At 39.2% G+C, this 23,295-nt stretch overlaps 2 protein-coding genes across 3 annotated transcripts in view; one reads left to right on the forward strand and one right to left on the reverse strand.

The window, feature by feature from the left end:
- LOC127643878 (NACHT, LRR and PYD domains-containing protein 12-like) overlaps positions 1-23,295 on the reverse strand; it is a 129,588-nt gene that overhangs the window by 44,007 nt on the left and 62,286 nt on the right. Inside the window, exon 1 of one of the 2 annotated variants that reach the window (XM_052126806.1) lies at positions 16,873-16,882. The exons of the other annotated variant lie outside the window; for it this stretch is intronic. The gene's annotated coding sequence lies outside the window, so the exon portion shown is untranslated. Of the gene's footprint in view, positions 1-16,872; positions 16,883-23,295 lie in introns of those variants that run through there. 2 annotated transcript variants of the gene reach the window in all.
- Positions 19,501-22,452, forward strand: LOC127643896 (uncharacterized). The gene is made up of 2 exons (XM_052126832.1): positions 19,501-19,639; positions 20,946-22,452. Exons 1-2 carry the CDS (start codon positions 19,610-19,612, stop codon positions 21,936-21,938), a joined length of 1,023 nt encoding a protein of 340 aa, XP_051982792.1. The 5' UTR covers positions 19,501-19,609; the 3' UTR covers positions 21,939-22,452.

Below are 23,295 nucleotides of genomic sequence, written 5' to 3' on the forward strand. Positions count from 1 at the left end.
AATGAACTTATAATACGTCTAACCTTATGGTTTGGCACTGTTGAATAGGGGATGTTTAAAGTAGCTGCAAAAACTCAGTCCATCCATGAGGTCTGCAGTCACCCCTAATATTATGCGGAGCCGTAATACTCTTTACAAGATCCATCACGTGTGATCCTTGTATAGTAATGCCTTTAAATACAAACTCCCCCGAATCATTCCAAGATGCCATTTCTTTGGCTTTAGACATTTTATCCATGATGTATCTTGCATTTTTCACACTTCTCAATGGGACATTTTTCAACACATCTTTCAACATATCTTCAACAGGGTTGACAGATTGCTCTTTGTGAGGCTCATCGGGGGATGTTAATGTGTTACTATCTCGATCACCCTGTTTAACTACCGTTAAAAATCTTTGTAAATCCGAGGTGTAAAGCTTAGCCTTCTGATGAGTATCCAAATTGTCTTTATTCAAAATATTTCTTATAGCAACATCCAGATCGTCTTCCACGGTTTGTTGAATAGACTCTCGGGTATTGGACATCTTCAGTTTATGTATTTGGTTTTGAGACACTAAAAACAGCTTCTCAGCATACTCCATAGCTCATCTATTGCATTATTTTAGAATAGTTTATACAGTTTTTAAATACTCAAGTAATATTTTGAAATTCATGGCCTGTGTTAACCAACAGTTTTGACAACTCGACTAGTTGATTACGTCAAACATGAGACGTTTAAACAAAGTTGTTTTCCCTGAAGACCCATAAGAAGAGTTGTTTTTACAGGCTATTTGTTAAAAGCGTCCTGTTGTGTGTAATGTTGTATCGGATTATCACACCTGATAACACTGTACTGACATATCATTTGTACCTGCATGTTTTTCACTCTTCCATGTGCAAAAAGTAAATTACGCTTTGCGGTTCAACGTTGCGGTTCAGTCATTTTCCTGCAGATCGATACCACGTTAAGTGACTGAAGATCTTTGTGAAAGTGAACTTTCTGAAAAGAACAAATAACATCAAGCTGTGGTTATTAAGTAAATCAAAGTGATAAAACATCTGACTGACTCTCTGTCATTTCATTCTGAATTGAAGGGTCTGTGTCCAGATTTGCGTGGAAACACTGATGACAAATGTCAAAAAAGAGATATTATGTCCACACAATAGCAAAAATAAGAGATTAACTCATAGAAAAACCCTCAACCATGAAGTTTCGCTATTTTACTATTTTTTATTCATATGCAACATTTTGTAGTCATATGTCACATGCCATTAAACCCCAGAACTGTATTGTGATTTAAGTAATATTTAAAATACTTCAACATTTATGTAAATGTTTAGCCAAATGTTTGTTGGCTAATAAATAAATCTGGTACTCTGGCAAATTATTTTATTCCAGGTTTGGAGAAACATTTATTGTGGTTCAGTCAACGTACGACAAAGTTAATGTACTTATGTGCATTAGTGTAATGTATAGAAGGAATGATCGTTGTGAATTTGATCTTATAATGATACTTACTTTTAAAGTGTGTGTGTGTGTGTTAAAACTGACATCTTTGAATATCGCAACATTAAAACAAACAACTATTTACAAATGAGAATGACTCTACAACAAACAAAAATCCAGTTGTGGCATTAGAAGAACTTTTGTGAGTAAATGCAGTCCTGTAAACCTGTTACTTCATCAGTTATTGCTAGAATTTGTTGTTTTCTTGATCAGTTGGCATCACACAGTACACATTTTTGTTTACATGTACACGTTTCTGAGTGTGTGTTTGATCGAGGAATGAGTAAATTAATACCAAAAATATGGGGTCAAAGTAAACTCAGCCTTTGCATTTGTGTTTTACTCCCCACTGACGTAACAGTACCATGGATGTAGTTTCAGGGTATGAATTGGTGTTAAAATGTCTTATGTGTGCATAACACACGTCATTTGATTGTTTTCCAGTATGCTAGCACCCCATTTCTTTGAAATGTTCACACTTGAATTGACATGAGTTTTATGATAACGCTGTACAGCAGACTATGAAATCTCTGAATTTGAACTATTGATTTGCAAGTGATTTCTAAAATCTTTCTGTTCTTTTAAGTAATTATATTGAATTATTGCCTGTATTACAGAGAGTAATACTTCTTTAACCACATCTCTACCATGTTTCCCAACGTTACACAGATCACTTGTTGGATAAAAAGAATGTCTCAGCTGTGACCCTTGCACACAAAATACACTAGACATTCTGCTTTAAATGGGGTAATTTTTCAAATCTGAAGAACCCCTGTAATGTGATTAGTTTTTTACTATGGCTTAAAATAAACCATTTTTAGATTAACTAGGCCTACCGAATAATACACGTGTATAAACATCGTATTACCTAATGAAACGGTTTAACCCCTTACAGAAGTAAAAAAAAACATATGGTTTGAAAGTGTAAACAACACACCGTTCAGCGAAAAGAAGAAATATCTTTGTACGTATTTGATATTGGCATACTCTGTTCTTTTTACGTTGATACGATGTTACTTGTTGGTTGCATATTTCTGAGCATTGTACTTTGTATCATTTTCATCGGTCACATATCGAGAACTTGCACTTAGTTTGTCATTCTCTCTCTATAACGCTTCAGATTCAATTCAATGGTCTCATGTCTCCATTGCTTTTGTCTCTCATGTTTAAGACGTGTTGTTAAATGTACATTGCATTTGTCAAATCTTGTGCGAGTGTAACAGTTATTTTATTTCATTACTTGTCAATGCCAGAAGATAAATCACACAACCACTCAGACTATTTCACAAAGACAGTTTACTTTATTAAACATCAGCAGATTAATAAGTCCAGGCTGCAATACAAATACTGTGATGCACAACACACGTTATAAAAACACAACAGCGAACTCAAGATCCATTCAATTCATTCACAGTTTTACCCCAATTCACCGCAACACTATAATCACTGCACACCATTAATTGAGTTAACGATTTCTTGGATGTATATTTAGATAAAACACTATTTTAGAACTGAATAAACCAACATTGATATGTTTGATGCTTTAATCTAAATAATTAAATAGTTAATATAATTTGAAAGGACTGTCACCTGTTTTATTTGTTGTGAAATATTCAGAGATCAAAGATTTAAATTAACGCTTCGAGATCTTTACATAATCCCCAAATCATTTCGTGAGTACACGATCCCCTGGAGTTCTCCCCCATAAATGATCTGTCATGCCATTCACTCAGTCACGACGTCACATCCGCATCTAGCTAACAGCTGGGATAAACAGATATCATTCTGTTCACGCTGGACGATCAAATTACGTGTTGTGACAAACTCAAAACACATGTTACTGTTTTAAATGATTATTTAACACACACACACATACTTCCCAAGCGAAAATGCTGATTTGTGAAATTAACAGACCCAATATCATTTTGACGATCTCGTTTTTCATTATTTTAAAGTGAACATCTGAATGAGTTTGCTTCAGTCACTGTTTAGAAACACATTTTAGCCTCAGGTAAAAAAAAAAAAAAGAAAGTCTTATACCAAGTTTTGTCGCCAAACATTGCACCCATTAAAGACACATCATTTAAACACATTTTAAACCTAATAAACACTTTTATGTCTTACAATTATAATAAAAAATAAAATGACCCCACATCCGTTACTTTATCATTGTTTTTGAAAAATATTTAATCAATCACTATTTTTTAGTCTGAGTTGAGAGAAAACAATTCTTATACCATACATTATTTTATTATCTCAGTTTTCCATTAAACATTGTACATCATTAAAGATTAATATTTTGTCTACTCTTTTTAAATACACAGATGGGCTCGACTACAGCATGGGGGTATCAGAACAGACACTTCATACTACTTCCTGTACAGAACCGCTGACCAAACATTTCATATCACATCCTGTACATCTACATTTACATTTATGCATTTGGCAGATGCTTTTATCCAAAGTGACTTACAGTGCACTTATTACAGGGACAATCCCCCCCCGGAGCAACCTGGAGTTAAGTGCCTTACTCAAGGACACAATGGTGGTGACTGTGGGGCTTGAACCAGCGTCCTTCTGATTACCGGATTACCAGTTATGTGCTTAGACCACTACACCACCACCACTCCTGCCGGAGGTAGGGTGGTGAGGGGAGGGGATCGGATGCAAAGGTCAAAGGTGCACCAATTATGTCATCTGTAAAAAAAGGCCACTATTAGACTCATATTCAAGTGTCTTAGTTCCTTTATTATATGTCAAAATTGACGTATTAGTCGCAGCATCCATCCAGCGGGCCAATCAGCACCGCGGAAAAGACGTGCAGGTCAGTGCTCCCGCCCACTGAATTGAGTCTGACCGAACAGGAAAGCGGACGGATGCAAGCTATACTGCTGCGTTTATATTTGCTAAAGTTGTGTGCGTGCCTGTAAAAAAAACCACACACACATGCAAAGTCAAATTTATTCAGTGTACTGAGTTGTGGTGACAATAAATGGGTTATTCCCGAATACCTGATCATCTCTGGTAAAAGTCTCTAACCGGACGCTCTGTAGTGGGTCTGTTATCAACCGGCAAAATCAGCCTCTACTAGCCAACATTTTTACATGGTCCTTCGAGCCGGATCCCAGATTTACTACGGAAAGATGTCACAGTATTCAATTCAATTCAATTCAATTTTATTTGTATAGCGCCTTTCACAACACACATCGTTTCAAAGCAGCTTCACAGAACATCAGCATTAACAGACGACAAAAACTGCAACGTCCATAAAGTCGATTAATCATCATTGTGTAATTTAGACAAAATTTGATTTTAATGGTTTAAAAATAATTAAATGATAATTATATTAACTCTTTCCCTTCCAAACACGGAATTTTCCGGGTTTTATGAAAAAGCTTCCGCCAAACACGGAATTTTCCTGGTATCCGTGTTTTAGGTGGAATACGGTAAGAAAGACCCGCACGCATGTTTTGAAAGAGTACGCAACTCTTTGATCAAAGAAACAGACTGAGATCGTCTTAAACGTAAAGTGGAGTTTTGAGAATGTAGCTCAAAATGTAGATAGAAATGCCTTTTTCTCAGCTTTTTGTCCGAAATGTTGTTTTTGACAAAGCCTACCTTTAATGCCTTAATGGCATTAAAAATAACAAATGAAGATAAAATAAAATCGTTTTTTATTTGCCTAAAAGCAGAGGCTCAGATCTTTATTTTGATATATAGCATCTTCATATATTCATGGAATTAAATATTCTGCGGGCCATTAAAGTTTTGCGAAAATCGTCAAAAACCCTGGCGGTGGCTGGCAACTTTTTTTTTTGTTTTAAACGCTGGCGGGGAAAGAGTTAATAACCCCAGTGAGCAAGCCGTAGGCGACTGTGGCAAGGAACACAAAACTCCATAAGATGTAGATTAATGGAGAAAAATAACCTTGGGAGAAACCAGACTCACTGTGGGGGCCAGTTCCCCTCTGACTAACCCCACCCTAACCCTAAACCAGACTCACTGTGGGGGCCAGTTCCCCTCTGGCTAACATTATGAATGTAATGTAAATATTAATTATGTATAGGTAAAATCATGTTTTAAAATTATTAAACTAAGTGTTAAGGTGTCAGTGAGTAAAAATTGATTGTGTTTGAACTGTAAGATTAATGACCAAAGTCTTTGAAGTCCATCTAGATTAATTGTAGAGGTTCACATAGATGCAAGTGTCCCTGTCAATTGGCCGACGAAGGCTTTTGTGGGCAATAGTTAGTCTATGCATTCCATTTCACGATCGTAGTCCATCAATCGACCGCATTTAGTCATCATCATTCAGCGACATGTAGCAGTGGAGTCCAACATGAAGCAGGAATGGTGCTGGATCCAGCCGGTTCTGGTGACCTCAGGATAGGAGTCCTGAGGTTGAGACAGGGAAACAAATAAAAAGATGTAAGCGTAGATGCCATTCAATTTATTGCAGAGTTTGAGATCATGCTCAATGTTTCTAGTTCCGGCAGACTCAACTAAAGCAGCCTAAGTGTGGGATAAATTAGGTGTATGCCTGGCTAAATAGATGAGTCTTTAGTCTAGACTTAAACTGAGAGAGTGTGTCTGCATCTCGAACAGTGTTTGGGAGATTATTCCATAGTTTAGGAGCCAAATATGAAAAGGATCTTCCTCCTTTTGTGGATTTTGATATTCTAGGAACTATTAATAGGCCAGAATTTTGCGATCTTAATGAACGTGTTGGAATATAGCGTGTTAGAAGATCACTTAAGTACTCGTGGAGCTAGACCATTCAAAGCTTTGTACGTAGATAACAGAATTTTAAAATCAATACGAAATTTAACAGGTAGCCAATGTAGCGATGATAAAATGGGGCTAATATGATCATATTTCTTGGTTCTCGTCAGCACTCTGGCTGCTGCATTTTGAACCAATTGAAGTTTATTTATTGATCTTGCTGGACATCCTCCCAGTAATGCATTACAATAATCTAGTCTTGAGGTCATGAACGCATGAATTAGTTTTTCGGCATCAGCAACCGAGAGCATTTGCCTTAATTTAGCAATATTTCTTAGGTGGAAGAATGCTGTTCTACAAACATTTGTAATTTGATTTTCAAAGGACAGATTTGTATCAAATATAACACCTAAGTTCTTTGCTGTTGAAGATGATGTAACGGTACATCCATCTAGAGTCAAATTATATTTTAGTGGCTTATTTTTAGAGCTTTTTGGTCCAATAATTAGAACCTCTGTTTTGTCAGAATTGAGTAGAAGGAAATTTCTGGCCATCCAATCTTTTATTTCATTGATACACTCTGTTAATTTTGATAATTGTAAAATCTCATCAGGTTTTGAAGAAATATAAAGTTGTGTATCGTCAGCATAGCAGTGGAAACTTATTCCACGATTCCTGATAATATCTCCCAGGGGAAGCATATACATGGAGAAAAGCAGAGGCCCTAAAACTGATCCCTGTGGCACTCCATATTTTACTTTTGTTTGGTTTGACAATTCCTCATTTACATAGACAAAGTGGTAACGGTCTGCTAAATATGACCTAATGCTAATGCTAATGCCACTCCACAAATTCCAACATAATTCTCCAGCCTATTCAAGAGAATGTCGTGATCTATCGTGTCGAATGCAGCACTAAGATCTAAAAGCACTAGAAGAGAAATGCTGCCGCGATCAGATGATAAGAGCAAGTCATTTGTAACTCTGATAAGTGCAGTCTCTGTACTGTGATGAGGCCTAAATCCAGATTGAAATTCTTCATATATACTATTTTTCTGTAGAAATGAACATATTTGGGAGGATACTACCCTTTCTAGTATTTTTGACATAAACGGGAGATTTGAAATCGGTCTATAATTAGCAAGTTCTCCAGAATCAAGTTGTGGCTTCTTAATTAGCGGTTTGATAATTGCCATTTTAAAGTTTCTTGGGACATGTCCTAAGCATAGCGAGGAGTTAATGATATTAAGAAGAGGTTCTGATATTACAGGAGATACCTCTTTTAAGAGCTTAGTTGGTATTGGATCTAACAAACAAGTTGTGGCTTTTGATGTTTCGATAAGTTTTGTTAGCTCTTCATGACCTATGATAGCGAAGGATTGAAGATGCACATGAGGGAAATTAGTCGACTCTGATTTCTGAGGTGCTATGACAGATGATTGCATAATTCCAATTTTATTTCTGATTATTTCAATTTTATCTGTAAAGAAATTCATGAAGTCATTACTCTTGAGGTGTGACGTAATATCTGGTTCGGTTGAGGCTTTATTCCTAACCAATTTAGCCACAGTACTGAATAAACATCTAGGATTGTTGTGGTTATTTTCTATGAGTTTACTAAAATATGCTGACCTGGCAGCTTTTAGTGCGTGTTTGTAGCTACAGATACTATCCTTCCATGCACCCTGAAATACTTCTAATTTTGTATTTTTCCACATACGCTCCATTTTCCGAGCTGCTCTCTTGAGAGCATGAGTGTGATCATTGTACCATGGTGCAGGGCTTATTTTTTTTATTTTTTTTAATCGAAGTGGGGCGACAACATCAAGGGTGCTAGAGAAGACTGCATTTAAATTTTTTGTTATTTCATCAAGTTTATTGAGTATATGAGATAGATCTGGAAGAGTATTAGTGAAGCTATCTTTAGTGGTCGAAAGAATAGTTCTACCTAAACGATAGCGTGGTGTAGATTGAGTAACAGTAGCTGATCGCAGCATACAAGAGACGAGGCAATGATCCGAGATGTCATCGCTCTGCTGCAGAATTTCTATATTATCAACATCAACTCCATATGAAAGAATTAAATCTAGCGTATGATTATGGCGATGAGTTGGTCCTGTTACATTTTGTCTGACTCGAGAGAGTTGAGAATATCGATAAATGCTAATCCCAATGTATCATTTTCATTATCTATGTGAATGTTGAAGTCACCAACAACTAAGGCTCTATCTACAGTAACTACAAGATCTGATAGAAAATTTGAAAATTCACTAAGGAAATCTGAATAAGGCCCGGGTGATCTATACACTGTAGCAAGGGTAAAGGACGACAGAGATTTTTTATTTATATTTGTATTTGACGGTGTCACATTAAGCATTATTAGTTCAAAAGACTTACATTTATATCCTGTCCTCTGAGTAACACCAAAAACTTCACTGTAAATTGTAGCAACACCTCCTCCTCGGCCCTTCAGACGAGGCTCATGTTTATAACAATAACCTGGGGAGTAGATTCATTTAAACTAATATATTCATCCGGTTTAAGCCAGGTTTCAGTCAAACAGAGCGCATCCAATCTATGATATGTAATCATTTCATTGACAATTAGTGCTTTGGTAGCAAGAGATCTAATGTTTAGTAGCCCTATTTTTATATGATGTTTATTTTTAATTTGTTTGTTTTGTTCAAGTTTGACCTTAATCAAATTTTTTTCTAAATGATTTAGTGAGGGTATTGTGTTTGGTAGTTCGGGAACAGACACAGTCTCTATGAGATATCTAGGTGATACTGTCTCTATGTGTTGTAGTTTATGTGACCTGTGTGACGTCTCATGGCAGCTAGCAGACGTTCGGATTAACCAGTTTGTCTGCTTCCTGACCTGGGCCCCAGTTAGTCAATTAATATCATTAAGTCTATGAGCCAAATTACTAGAGAGGAGAGCGGCACCTTCCCTGGAGGGATGGAGTCCGTCTCTCTTTAGCAGGTCAGGTCTACCCCAAAAACTTTTCCAATTGTCTATAAATCCTATTTTATTCTGCAGACACCACTCAGACATCCAGCCATTCAGTGACACTAATCTACTATAAACCTCGTCACCACGCCGAGCAGGGAGGGACCAGAGCATATTACAGTGTCTGACATCGTTTTGCAAATTTGCACACCTCTTTAACATTATCTTTAGTGATCTCCGACTGGCGAGCCGGACATCGTTAGTGCCGACATGGATAACAATTTTAGAAAATCTACGTTTAGCATTAGCCAGCACTTGTAAATTTGATTTGATGTCAGACGCTCTGGCCCCGAAATGCAATTAACAATAGTGGCTGGAGTCTCTATTTCCACGTTCCTTACAATAGAATCACCGATAACAAGGGCTCTTTCAATATGATTCTCAGTGGGTGTATCACTGAGTGGGGAGAATTTATTGGAAACCCTAACAGGAACGGGAGAGTGGTGTCTCTTTGCTGAACGAGTATGCCGCCGAGACGTCACCCAAATGCCCTGCTGCAGGGGCTCTATAGCCGGAACCAAAGTGTGTGTCTTGCTCTCTGTACTGCCCGCATCCGAAACAGTATCTACCGGCTTCTCTTTCTCACTGACCTCTACTAGTTAATGAGTCTCTAACTCATTAACCTTCTCCGTCAGCCTGACTAATTCCTTACATTTATCACAAGTGAATCCCTCACTGCTGACGGAGGAGGCTATTGTAAACATGTGACATGCAATGCATGAACAAATAACATGAGCCGATGCCATGACTTACCGCAAATTGTTCGTTGTTCCTGAGCGGTGAGGGTTTTGAGGTTGATTTGAATCCCTCACAAAATTGTTTGTTGTTGGTGGTGGTTGTTCTTGATAAGCGGTGCTTTGAGATCGATGCAATAATCTGTGTACCGCAGAGGAGAAAAAACGGGTGCGCGCTGAAAAAAATGCACGCAGTTTAATCGCTATAAAAATAGAACGCGGATGCAGGTGGAATATGCACGCAGTTGAATCCCGATAAGAGAATAATACAGGAAGACCTGATGCGTGCTTAAAAATGGCAGATGTTTAAGGATTAAAAGCTACAAACACAGACTCTAGTTAGGTGTCAGCAGCAACCGGTAAAATACACGCAGATGAAACGGGAGAAAAAGCGGAAGAATCTGAAACGTGGTAAAATGACAAAGGATATAACTATGAACGATGCGGTAAAATGACAAATAATAACTATGAACGATGACTATAACGTTGAACGTATGAGAATAAGCAGTGCTAAGCAGGCCACAAACAAACTCTCGTGCAGCGTGCGTAGGTGCTGTGCCGTCAGCAACAGGAAGTGTTGACAATGACTGACTGAAGTATGAAGAGGATGAGTCAGTCGTGCGTGTCAGGAGGAAGACAGCCCTTCCCGCACGATATGAAGAGTATGACCTCAGTGGCTTCACTCTCCCAAGACTGTTTCCCGAACCCATGTTACCACACTCTCAGTTTCATACTACAGTGCCTTCCAGCCCAGAACCAGAGGGTGCCGCTGGTATCACTCCAACATCGCTACTGTGCAAAGAGCCTGATCGCCCTCAACAGTGGTCTGATAATGAACCATGGGGAACCAGCATCCTCCAGCGTGAAAACAGGGATCTACGCTTTGCCCATGACAATCTGCTACAGACCCTGCATACAATGCAGCAAGAAAGAGACACGTTTCAACAGGCTACAGATCAGTATTCACAAGAGCTTTCACTGCTGAAACGACAAATGCAGCAGCTACAGATCCAGCTGCCACCCCTACGCGACCTGTACCTGCGCCACGCAATTTGCTGAGAACACAACAGAGTGATAAAAGCTTCACACCAGTGTCAGCCCCACGATTCAGGTCTATTGAATCAGATCAGCCCAAGCACAGTTCTGAGGCTTTCCTAGCTCCAATAGCTTTCCCCAGAGCAGAGCTGCACTCTCCCCACCACACGTCACACTCTGAACACGACAGGTGGGATGCTGAAAGGGAGGAAAGAGCCTACTCCAAAACTGAGACGCCTTATAGACCAAGTCGTTATGCATCATACAAGCCAGAGAACACAGCCCCTCAACCTTTTAAATCCGCCCAACGCTCTCACCTGCCATTTGGAGCATCCAGCCCAGTTCCACCGGAGCTAGAGCAGATGTACAGAGGTCCGTCCCCCACAATTCCAGACTTTGTACATCCAAATCCTAGAGAATTCTCGCGGCTCAAGATAGCCCTGGAAAACATTCTCCCAGCTACAGCCACGGAGAGATTCAAATTCCAAATACTCACTGATCACCTCAAACTTGAGGAAGCACTGCTTATCGCTGATTCGTACAGTCATTCACAACAGCCCTTCACAAAGACCATGGCAGCACTGGATCAGCAATACGGTCAGCCTCATCAGCTCGCATTGCAACGTATAGCAGAGCTCATGGATGGTCCAAACATAGCCAGTGGGGACATTAAAGCTTTTCGACTCTTCGCCCTCAGGGTTCGTTCCCTCGTTGGCATGCTAGAGCAACTAGGACGAAAGGGCACCCTTGAGTTGCAGTGTGGCTCTCATGTATCCAGGCTCCTAGGGAAGCTGCCGCACGACCTCAGGTCAAGTTTTCGACGCTTTGCACATCCTCATCAGGTACCAATACCCACCCTTCTTGATCTGTCAGAGTGGCTAGAGTACGAAATTCAAGTGCAGGACGACACATCAAGGTTTGGAGGAGCTAGTCGTCGTGGATGTCCAACACGAACACGAGAAGTGATCAGAGACTCAAAACCATTCTCTAAAAGCGCCACCATTCTGTTTGGCACAGAGAAAGCACCTCCACAGATAAAGATGACACCTACAGCCAACAAACCTGCATCAACCCCTTACTGCCCTTACTGTGACCACCATAAACACTCCCTAAACAATTGCAACAACTTTAAGCAGCTTACCGCTGACCAGAAACTAAACTGGATAAGAGACTGCAACAGATGCTGGCGCTGTGGGAGGAATCATCAAGTTTCAGAGTGCAATCTGAAAATGCGCTGCAAACAGTGTAATGGACGCCACCTACTGGTCCTTCATGCCATCAATCCCAAGAGTGCAGACATCCTAAAGACTACCCCAAATGAAGGTTATTCAGCTAATGCCTGCCTCCTCAACACTACGAACGAGATACTTCTCATTCGTAAGCCCCCTGCCAGCCGAGAAGTTCTTCTGAAGATCGTCAAGGTCATTATCTGAAACGGGGCACACAAGATAAAAGCCTATGCCATCCTGGACGATGGATCGGAGAGGACCATCCTTCTGCACAATGCTGCCAAACAGCTGGGCTTAAAAGGTCAGCCGGAAGATCTTCCACTTCGCACAATTAGGCAGGAATTACAAATGCTCTCTGGTGCAGCAGTGTCCTTTTACATCTCCCCCCTGTCTCAGCCCAGCAAACTGTATCACGTAAAGGGTGCATTCACAGCCCCGCAGTTGAGTCTTGCTGAACATACACACCCGGTTAAGACCTTGAGGGAGAAATACCACCACCTCCGAGGGCTTCCTTTGAGCCATTTAGAAGCAGTTCGCCCTGTCCTGCTCATCGGATCAGACTACCCCCACCTCATTACAGCAGTGGAGCCCATCCGCCTAGGCCCCCCAGGGGGACCAGCAGCCATCAAGACTCGTCTCGGCTGGACTTTGCAGGGCCCTGTACAACACCTGCAACATGAAGTCATTGAACAACAGTGTCTTTTCACCTCAATGGCACCTCCGGAAACTGATCTTCTCAAACAAGTGGAGAGACTCTGGCAGATAGATGTGCTTCCCTGGCAAAGTGAAAAGATATGCACAAGATCCAAACAAGACCAGGAAGCAGTGGAAATTCTGGAGAGCAAGACAGTGAGAGTAGAGGTGGATGGTGTTAAGCGCTATGCAACACCACTGTTGCATGTTAAGAACAGACCAGACCTCAAGGCCCTCAAAAATGCTGTTCTCCCTCATCTGCAGGCCACAGAGAGAAGGCTGGCCAAAGACCCAACGCAAGCAGCTGCCTACACTGAAGAGATTCAGAAACTAGAGCGGGCAGGTTATGCAGTCAGGGTGGAACCAAGTGCTGAAACATGCTCAACTAACACCTGGTACATTCCCCATCACCTGGTCCAACACAACGGGAAGAACAGGGTTGTATTTAATTGCTCGTTCCAATATCAGGGTCAAAACCTTAACAAGCTCTTGCTCCCTGGACCTGTGTTAGGCCCATCTCTTCTCGCAGTGTTGCTCAGATTCAGAGAACATTCCATTGCTATCAGCAGTGACATCAGGGGGATGTTTCACCAGATCAGATTGCTTCCAGAGGACAAGCCACTCCTGCGATTCCTCTGGAGGCATCTAAAGACACAGGATCCACCCAGTGTTTATAAATGGCAGGTTCTTCCCTTCGGCACGACATGCAGCCCTTGCTGTGCAATCTTTGCATTACAAAAACATGTCCCCGACCATAGCCAACCTGGGGAAGACGTCCACCATCCAGGCCCTGAAAGAGTCTTTGCCGAGCTTCGGCGTAAATATTGGATTCTTCGAGGCAGAGAGGCCATCAAACGGTGTCAGAGTGCTTGTGTGGACTGCCAGAAGTGGAGAAAAAACCCTGAGGTACCAAAAATAGCAGACCTACCTTCAGCCAGATTACGTTTATTCAAGCCCGCCTTCTACTCAACAGGAATGGATTGTTTCGGTCCATATTCTGTTAAAATAGATCACAGAAATGAGAAGAAATGGGGCATCCTGTTCAAATGTCTCACTACCCGGGCAGTCTGCATTGACGTCCTTCATAGTCTCGACTCTGATTCATTCCTCATGGCTCTCAGACATTTCATCGCAAGACGAGGCAAGCCATTCGAGCTTTTATCGGATCAAGGGACCAACTTCAAAGGAGGTGGGAGAGAACTGGATGAAGCATACGCAGCTATTGTCCCAGAACTGCAAGAGCAGCTGGCAAGCCAGCAAATACAATTCCACTTCAATCCCCCTAATTCTCCACACTTTGGTGGCAGCCGGGAAAGAGAGATTCGATCCCTAAAACAGGCCTTGATGACAACACTTGGCGCCCAGTCTGTCACCTTCGAAGTGCTGTACACTATGTTGGTGGAGATCGAGGGGATCTTAAATTCCAAGCCGATGGGCTACACTTCATCTAATATTTCCGATCTTGACCCCATCACACCAAACTCCCTTCTGATGGGGCGGCCAGATTCATCACTTCCTCCTGTGATATACCCGGAATCTGAACTGATCAGTCGACGCAGATGGCGGCACAGTCAAGTCCTTGCCGACCAATTCTGGAAGCGCTTCATCAGGTTCTACCTACCTTCAGACCCGCCAGAAGTGGCAGGATGAGAAATCTGACCTCCAGGTTGGCACCATCATCCTGATTGTTGACCCCCAATTGCCCAGAGCCCTCTGGCCGGTGGGCCAGGTGTCAAGGGTATTCCCTGGAGTAGACAGCAGAGTAAGAACAGCTCAAATTAAAGTGGGAGAGAGGTTGTACACATGCCCAGTCGCACGCCTCATCCAATTGCCTGCCATACCAGATTAGAGCTATTTTGAGTGGTATAGGTTATAGGCCTTTTGTTATTGTACATATTTCCTTACGGACATCTGGGGGCGGCTGTAAAAAAAGGCCACTATTAGACTCATATTCAAGTGTCTTAGTTCCTTTATTATATGTCAAAATTGACGTATTTGTCGCAGCATCCATCCAGCGGGCCAATCAGCGCCGCGGAAAAGACGTGCAGGTCAGTGCTCCCGCCCACTGAATTGAGTCTGACCGAACAGGAAAGCGGACGGATGCAAGCTATACTGCTGCCTTAATATTTGCTAAAGTTGTGTGCGTGCCTGTAAAAAAAACCACACACACATGCAAAGTCAAATTTATTCAGTGTACTGAGTTGTGGTGACAATAAATGGGTTATTCCCGAATACCTGATCATCTCTGGTAAAAGTCTCTAACTGGACGCTCTGTAGTGGGTCTGTTATCAACCGGCAAAATCAGCCTCTACTAGCCAACATTTTTACATCATCAATAATTTTTTGACACAATGTATATAATACTTACTACTGAGATGTATCGACCGCACCCAGGAATCACACAAAGGCGGAAAGACATGAAAGAAACGTTTTTAAAAAGACGGTCAATGCCAATGTGTTGCTCTAATAGAGAAATGTACTCTTTATGAGGATATGCTCATAAGATAGAGCGAGTATATATATATATGCTTCTAAAGAAAATGTTGAATTGATGCTCCTAAAATCACCAGAAATTAATGCTTTGGTGCTGTTTTTGCAAAATTAATATATAAAATAAATAATTTTAAACTGCCTTGGGTGTTGTGTGTGCAAAATAATACATTCTGATGATTGTGCTCATACTCGAAATGCAATGCAAGTATAACAACAAGTCGTAAACTTGAGACAAAATCGGGGATACAAAATCAAAATGAAGTAGTGAGACAAAAGGAAATTAACATGACTCTGAAGCTTTATAGAGCCAATGAAGTTCACAGAGAAAATGTCAAACGAAGTGCAAGATCTCAATATGTGACTGATGAAAATTATAGAAGTAAACTTAAAAAGTACACTGCTCAGAAATAAGCAACCAATAAGCAACATCGTATCAATGTAAAAGAACAGAGCAGATGGAAGTATGCCAATTATGAAAAACATTGTATGAATAAGAAACAACTGATTAGAAACAAATATGCAAATGATGAACAACATCATATGAAAGTGAAAAAACAAAGCATAGAGAAATATGCCAAGAACGAGGAACATTGTACAAGACTGAAACAAGCAGTTGGAGATAATTATACAAACAATAATCAGTATGTGATGACGCAGATGTTATTAACAAAGAATAAACAAACTAACTCCGCGTGTAATGAAAACAAAAGGCAGGGAACCAGTCACAGAGCATCCAACAATACGAGGCAGCGCCTATAACCGCCAGAAGCAGAGATGTATCGACCGCACCCAGGAATCACAAATAGGCGGAAAGACATGAAAGACACGTCTTTAAAAAGACAATCAGTGTGTTGCTTTAATAGAGAAATGTACTCTTTATGAGGATATGCTCATAAGATAGAGCGAGTATGTATATATATATATGCTTCTAAAGAAAATGTTGAATTGATGCTCCTAAAATCACCAGAAATTAATGCTTTGGTGCTGTTTTTGCAAAAATAATAAATAAAATAAATAATTTTAAACTGCCTACAACATCATTGTACAGTAGATTGTGTACTTGATGGGCCACAGACTCCCCAGTAATGATGAAAGCCCATAAATGTGCCTGCTGTGAAATATACTGTAACATGTGCATAGATATTTAGTGCAGTGTGCCTTTTTTTAACACCTTTGACCACTTGACCTGGTTTACAAGCACTTTACATTAAAGTTATTCCCATATATTCCCATTTATGATGCCTAAGAAACCATAACATGCACTTGCATATTTCTTCCCAACATTGTTATACTTCATGTTTTGCTAGTTTTGGTTCATACACACTAGGATTAGTGTTATGTGTTATTTTGTACTATTTTGTGTAAAAAAATAATACATAGCTCTCTAATGAGGGGAGAGGGGCACTGGACGGTCTCGCCTAATGTGCCAAATGGGGTAGAGTCTAACCCAGGTCCAATAACTAGACTCACTTGGGGTCGAAGGTCACCATTCGATCAGAAAATGTAAGGGGTTCACACTTGGAATGGTTACGCTTCATTGACACACAGCTGAGTTCTGGAGATACTGCTTTCTTGATCTGGTACTGATCAGAAGCCCCTTTTTCTTTCCTCTCATAAAGACTGATGTTGGAGGCAGTGTACCCGCCATCTCTCTCCATTATTACACTAGGTCTGTTTTGAATACATAAATGAATATATATATAATACCCGAGCTATGCTCTTGTAGTTTCACCCCTGACAGATCTCTTGAGTACAGAATGTAAGTTCGTATGGAGCCCTGAGTGTGAGTCCGCTTTCCATGCAGTTAAAAATCTTTTGTGTAACGCTCCAGTTCTGTCTGCCCCAAATTTCACCTTTCCATTTAGTCTGCAGGTAGATGCCAGTGCTTATGTAGTGGGTGCAGTGCTTCTACAAGAGGATAGCTCGGGTATTGAACATCCGGTGTGCTTTTTCTCTAAAAAGTTCTCAAAATGCCAAAGATGGTGTAGTACCACAGAGAAAGAGGCATTAGCCTTGTTACTGGCTCTTCAGCATTTCGAAGTCTATGTAGGGTCTGGCAACGGCAAACCGATAGTGGTTTACACAGACCACAACCCTTTGATATGTCAAACGCTAACCAGCGGTTGATGAGATGGTCGCTCATCATACAGGAATTTAACCTGCACATGCGTTATAAAAAGGGAGTGGAAAATGTTGTAGCCGATGCACTGTCCAGAGCTCATAATACTGAAAGTTAGAGGGTGAATAAAAAAATGGTTACTGTTAAGTCCAGTTTTGCTGGTGGCAAAATAAGTAAGGGTGGGTGTGTTACGTCCCAGGGCGTATCTTTCTTTCTTTATTATCCAAACATGTTTTTGTTTTCTTTTTAGTTCCTTATCACTTGTTAGTTTTCTTCCCGACCCTTAGACAGGGAGTAAATATAACAATATACAGCTGGATTTGGAAGTACACATTCTTATTAACATAAAGGACCTGACCTGCTAAAGAGAGACGGACTCCATCCGTCCAGGGAAGGTGCCACTCTCCTCTTGTAATTTGGTTCATAGTCTTAATAATGATAGTATTTGACTAACTGGGGCCCAGGTCAGGAAGCAGACAAACTGGTTAATCCGAACGTCTGCCTAGCAACCTAGAGACATCACACAGGTCACATAAACTACAACACATAGAGACTGTATCACCTAGATATCTCATAGAGACTGTGTCTGTTCCCTGACCTACCGAGCACAAAACTCTCACTAAATCATTTATTAAAAATTTAGATTAAAGTCAAACTTGAAAAAAAAAAAACAATTTAAAGATAAACATCATATAAAGATAGGGCTACTAAACATTAGATCTCTTTCTACCAAAGCATTAATTATAAATTATAACAGATCATAGTTTGGATGGGCTCTGTTTGACTGAAACCTGCTTAAACCGGATGAATATATTAGTTTAAATGAATCTACTCCCCCAGGTTATTGTTATAATCATGAGCCTCGTCTGAAGGGTCGAGGAGGAGGTGTTAATACAATTTATAGTGAAGTTTTCGGTTTTACTCTGAGGACAGGATATAAATGTAAGTCTTTTGAACTAATAATGCTTAATGTGACACTGCCAGATATAAATAAAAAAACTCTGTCATCTTTTGCCCTTGCTACACTATATAGATGCAGGGTGGGAATTGATTTTATCCATCAGGAATGAATTGGATCATGACATTTAGGCATTACAGGTGGTTGAAATAAGTTTTGCTCTTGTTTTTGCCCAAGCTGTCATTGACGTCAACGGAAAGTTGTTCCACAGGAAAAGCAAGATATTATACTTTTGTTACAGATTACAAAGACAGTTTTTGGGAGGACTATGTACCTTCAAAATTGGTTACTTGCAATAAACATACTGGTAAAAGACACTTTTTCCTTTTGCACGGCCCTACACATCAACTACTCATCTACTGTAAATGTTATGTTGCTTATATGTAAACATCTCCAAGTGATTGTACCATTATTATTATTTTTACATTTGAATTAAAAGATCACTGCAATGATAACCAATATTGAATGTTTAGATCCACCTGTAAAAAAAAAAGAGGAAAATTTTAAAAACAATTTTAAATCACTCTTCGAAGCTAAAAGTCCAACCACTGATTTTGAAATGAAACACATATGAAACTATATTTAAACTTTATTAAGAGGGTGTGGATTGAATCTGATCATAACCGCCAATCTCTAGTCTGCATAGAGGTCTTAACAAGGCACATCCCATTGTCCAATTTAAGACAAAAAAAATGAAATATAACAATAACATAAGTAGTCATTTACTCCTAAAACCGCGCTGCCACGAGGACCAGGAAACAGGATGGGGAAAAGTGGGACAAAAGGTGAACTCGAACCAATAATTAGTGGGAATTGGGATTCCAAAAGTGGGAGAAAAGGGGGTAAAAAAAATATTATATAGTCAACTTCTCTTTCTATCTCCCATTATTATAATTTTTTTTATTCATTTGTATTGAAACAACAACAGAACATTAAAGAGTTTGCTTCGTGATTATGAAAGACAAAGTTGATAGGTTTCGTTTCTGAAGAAAAAGCTCTGCCCCCATACAAACGGTGTGATGTGGAGAGACAGGTAGACTATAAAACCAGACGAGGATGTTCTGGTTTCACTCTCAAAAACACAGACTGGGATAACATCGAACTTTTCTTGATATCTTAAACCTCACAAAATGGCACATGCTGATCAAGCTGTAAATGACGTAAGTAATCTATTTTATTAACAATTGATATCAAATCATCAAATAATTCCAGTCAGAGACAAGTCAGGATAATAGAGACAACCAACTCTAACACTTACTGAAGAAATGATGGGAAAGCTTCCTCTTTTGTTGATAATGTCATGGTTTGTTACACCCATTACTGCTATCCTCATGTTGCACTACTGGGGCATTATCTGATGTGGAAACTGTTCTAGTTAGTGTTTAAAGGGTCATGAAACACTAAACGACATTTTCTGAGATGTTACCAGATATGTATGTGTTACACATGATAGAAGACAAAGTAAGCATCCATTATTTTTAATTTAGGGATTTTATGCGCTACTTTTGTCTTCTGATTTTTTTTTTTTTTTTTAAGTCTTTCATCTTTCAACGGGCTCTGCCCTGTATATAGCGGATCGTCGTGTCATCAGTGTCTCATTAATATATCTCATAGGATAACCTTATCCTATGAGAACGGGCTGTCTCATGATTATTCATCAAGAGTCTCTGTGTCTTCATAATTCACTTCATACAGACGTACTGCTGACAGAGGGACAGGATAGTCTTTCAATCTTTGCCAAAATCTATTAAATGTTTGTGCAGCACGCATTTATTAACATTAGTGTTTTGACATTTACTTGTGCATTAAATTACAGATATAAAATGACCAGTGTGATTCTGTGTACTGTATTGTGAGCAGTGTACTTTATTTGTGCATTCTGTTATGAGCAATTGTGAGACTCTATGATGCTGTTAACTGCATTAGTGAGATGAGTGACTAGATCAGACAGTTGTGTTCCTTAAAGGGAAAAAACAGACGCCATTCAACATATTTATTTAGACTTTAACTTTGCCATCTATACAAATCTTACAATTTGTCATACTTAATCCTGGTTGTATGTAAGAGCCGGCATTGTTCTCACAGCTGTCAATCCCAGTTGAGTTGCAATTTTCAAAATGGTTGTGAGGTGGACTTGAGCTGAAAGAGGCTGTTTCATGACCCTTTAAATAATGCTAAAGTGATATTGATAATCACAGTGGTATCCAGAAGAATAACATTTGACATTAGAAAAGAACTATTGCCAGCAAAATATGTTGCAATTGACAGTAAGCAGGGTATTAAACACTCAGTTAATACTGATTATTAAATTCATATTTTTTTGTAGATTTGTAAAAAAACAAATATACACACAAACAAACAAACAACCAAAAAATGTATTTAATTTTTGCGACTGATAAACCAACATGTTAACTTTGCAGTATAACATACAGTTTGCAGTTCATGTACTTTATCTTCTCTTCTCAGATCATCTTCAAACGGAGAACAAATGCACGCAACAAAGAAGAGTTATATCTTCAAGGACAACACATTAGTATAGAAGACCTGAAAAGGGCAGATGGTATAAAAGGAAAACCGGCGATATTTAAATATCTGTCAAAAGACATCCCAGAGATTCCAACCAATTATGTCATTCCTGCGTATCCAACACCAGTTGAATTTCACATCACAGAGGTGGCTCGTGTCACTAACAAGACCGGACTTCCAATGATTTGGGAGTCAAAGGGATTCAAGGGTCTTGGTGAGAATTCATTCTCCTGGTGGAGCCTAAAGATTAATGAAGAGAACATAAGAGAAGCTGAAGAGCGTTATCTAGAGAAAGAGTTCCCAGACAGAACCTCAGAACAAAGAGCAAGACAGCAGAACTTCCTACGTTCATTCACCACATCACCCTGTTTCCTAAATGACAGGTCACGCTATGGAAACTTTCGCTTTACGTTTCCTGTGACTGAACTGATGGACACATACAGGAAACAGATCTGTAACGGAGAAGATCCAATTCTCAGAGTCTTTGAGACCGTCATTTACAAGCAGGAGATTATGTATGTTGTTCTCGTTCACAGTCCTGAGATGAATCAGAAGTTTCAAGATTATCCAGAGCTCAAATCCAGCTCATTCATTACTTATGATGAAGGTAAAATCATCTGGAAAGCACAAGCCATTTGTGAAACACACACATGGAAGCTGGTAAAAGATCATGAGAGCAAAATGGCCACAACAGAAAAGGTTAATTCAGGAGAGTTTTATGTCTGGGATCATGTTAGCCTGGCCTTTCACATTGATTCTGTCCTTGAATTCCCTAAAAGAAGGCTAAAAGAAAGCATTGATTATTGCAAAATAGATAAAATAAACCTTTCAAATGGAGAAAGCTGCTCCCTTGAAGAAGCTAAGAACATTTGTGAAGCTTTGGAAGAAGAAAAGTATGAACCTGGAGATGAGAATGAAATGGAAATGACATGAAACACATGTTCTAGGATGTGTGTATTCAATGCCATTGTTTGATTTGATCCCCTCTTCAGCATTGAGTTTTTACATTAAACATTAATAAATGGTGGAGGATAATAATCTTTTTCTCCAAGAATGTTTTTAGTTATAGATACATGTTACTAAGTTTTAATTAAATAATACATTGATGTAATCAACAAGATGTTTTTCAAAAACATGATACAGTAACGTGTGTGGGGTCATATTATTTAGTATTATTATTGTAAGACATAAAAAGTGTGTTTAAATGATGTATCTTTAATGGTGGACAATGTTTAGTGACAAAACTGAGGTGACAAAATAATGCTTGGTGTAAGACTTTTTATTTTGTAACAAAGTGGTGAAAATGTATTTCTAAAACAGTGGATATTGACTGTTCAATATCTCATTCAGATGTAATTTTAAAATGATGAATAAATGGTGTCATTATAAATCTTTGATCTGATCCTCTCTGAAGTGTTAAACAGGTTCTGAATATTTCACAACAAAAAACGGGATGTCATATTATATAATATTGGCATATTATATATAAAATAAAAAATATTCAAATAATTAAAATGCATTACATTCTTGTGGCAGAAGAGTTCATCATTGATAAGACAATATGAAAAGTGGCTTTAGAATACAAAGTATTGTTTACTATCATGTTATTGATCATAAGTCAATCATTGACACACAGTTCACAGTAATCCATTACACAAGTGAATTTATCAATCAGAGATTTATTATGAGGGCTTGTTTAAGGACCGTCAATGAACACATGCGTCAGACATTTTTTATTTTTTTTTTAGAAACAGGCCACATAGTACACAATACTACAGATATATTTTACAATAATGCCGAGACATTATATTCATTATATAGTGTAAATGGTGTTCAATGCTTTGGAGTTGTTGGAGGTACAAAGAGTATTTAAATAATATTTCAAGTCTTTACAAAAAAAGTGCAAATAGGGGCTTTATAGACATAAATTTACACTTATGTATAAAAAACTTGGCAAGAAAATAAACAGATTAATCAGAAAATATTAACTTAAGTTATCAAAACTGTGAAAATTAGGGATGCACCGAAATTAAAATTCTGGGCCGAAACCGAAAATCCAGGATGCACTTGGCCGAAAACCAAAACTGAAATTTATTTTGAATTGTATTAATATTAGACTTTTAAAATAAATCACACTTTTATTGAAAGTAACACACCAATATTGGACAAAAATATATATTTAAACATTATTAATGCTGCGATGGACTGGCGACCTGTCCAGGGTGTCCCCTGCCTTTCGCCCAATGTTAGCTGGGATAGGCTCCAGCCCCCCGCGACCCTGTACACAGGA

This window comes from Xyrauchen texanus, chromosome 5 (genome assembly GCF_025860055.1).
Source record: "Xyrauchen texanus isolate HMW12.3.18 chromosome 5, RBS_HiC_50CHRs, whole genome shotgun sequence".
Taxonomy (NCBI): Eukaryota; Metazoa; Chordata; class Actinopteri; order Cypriniformes; family Catostomidae; genus Xyrauchen; species Xyrauchen texanus.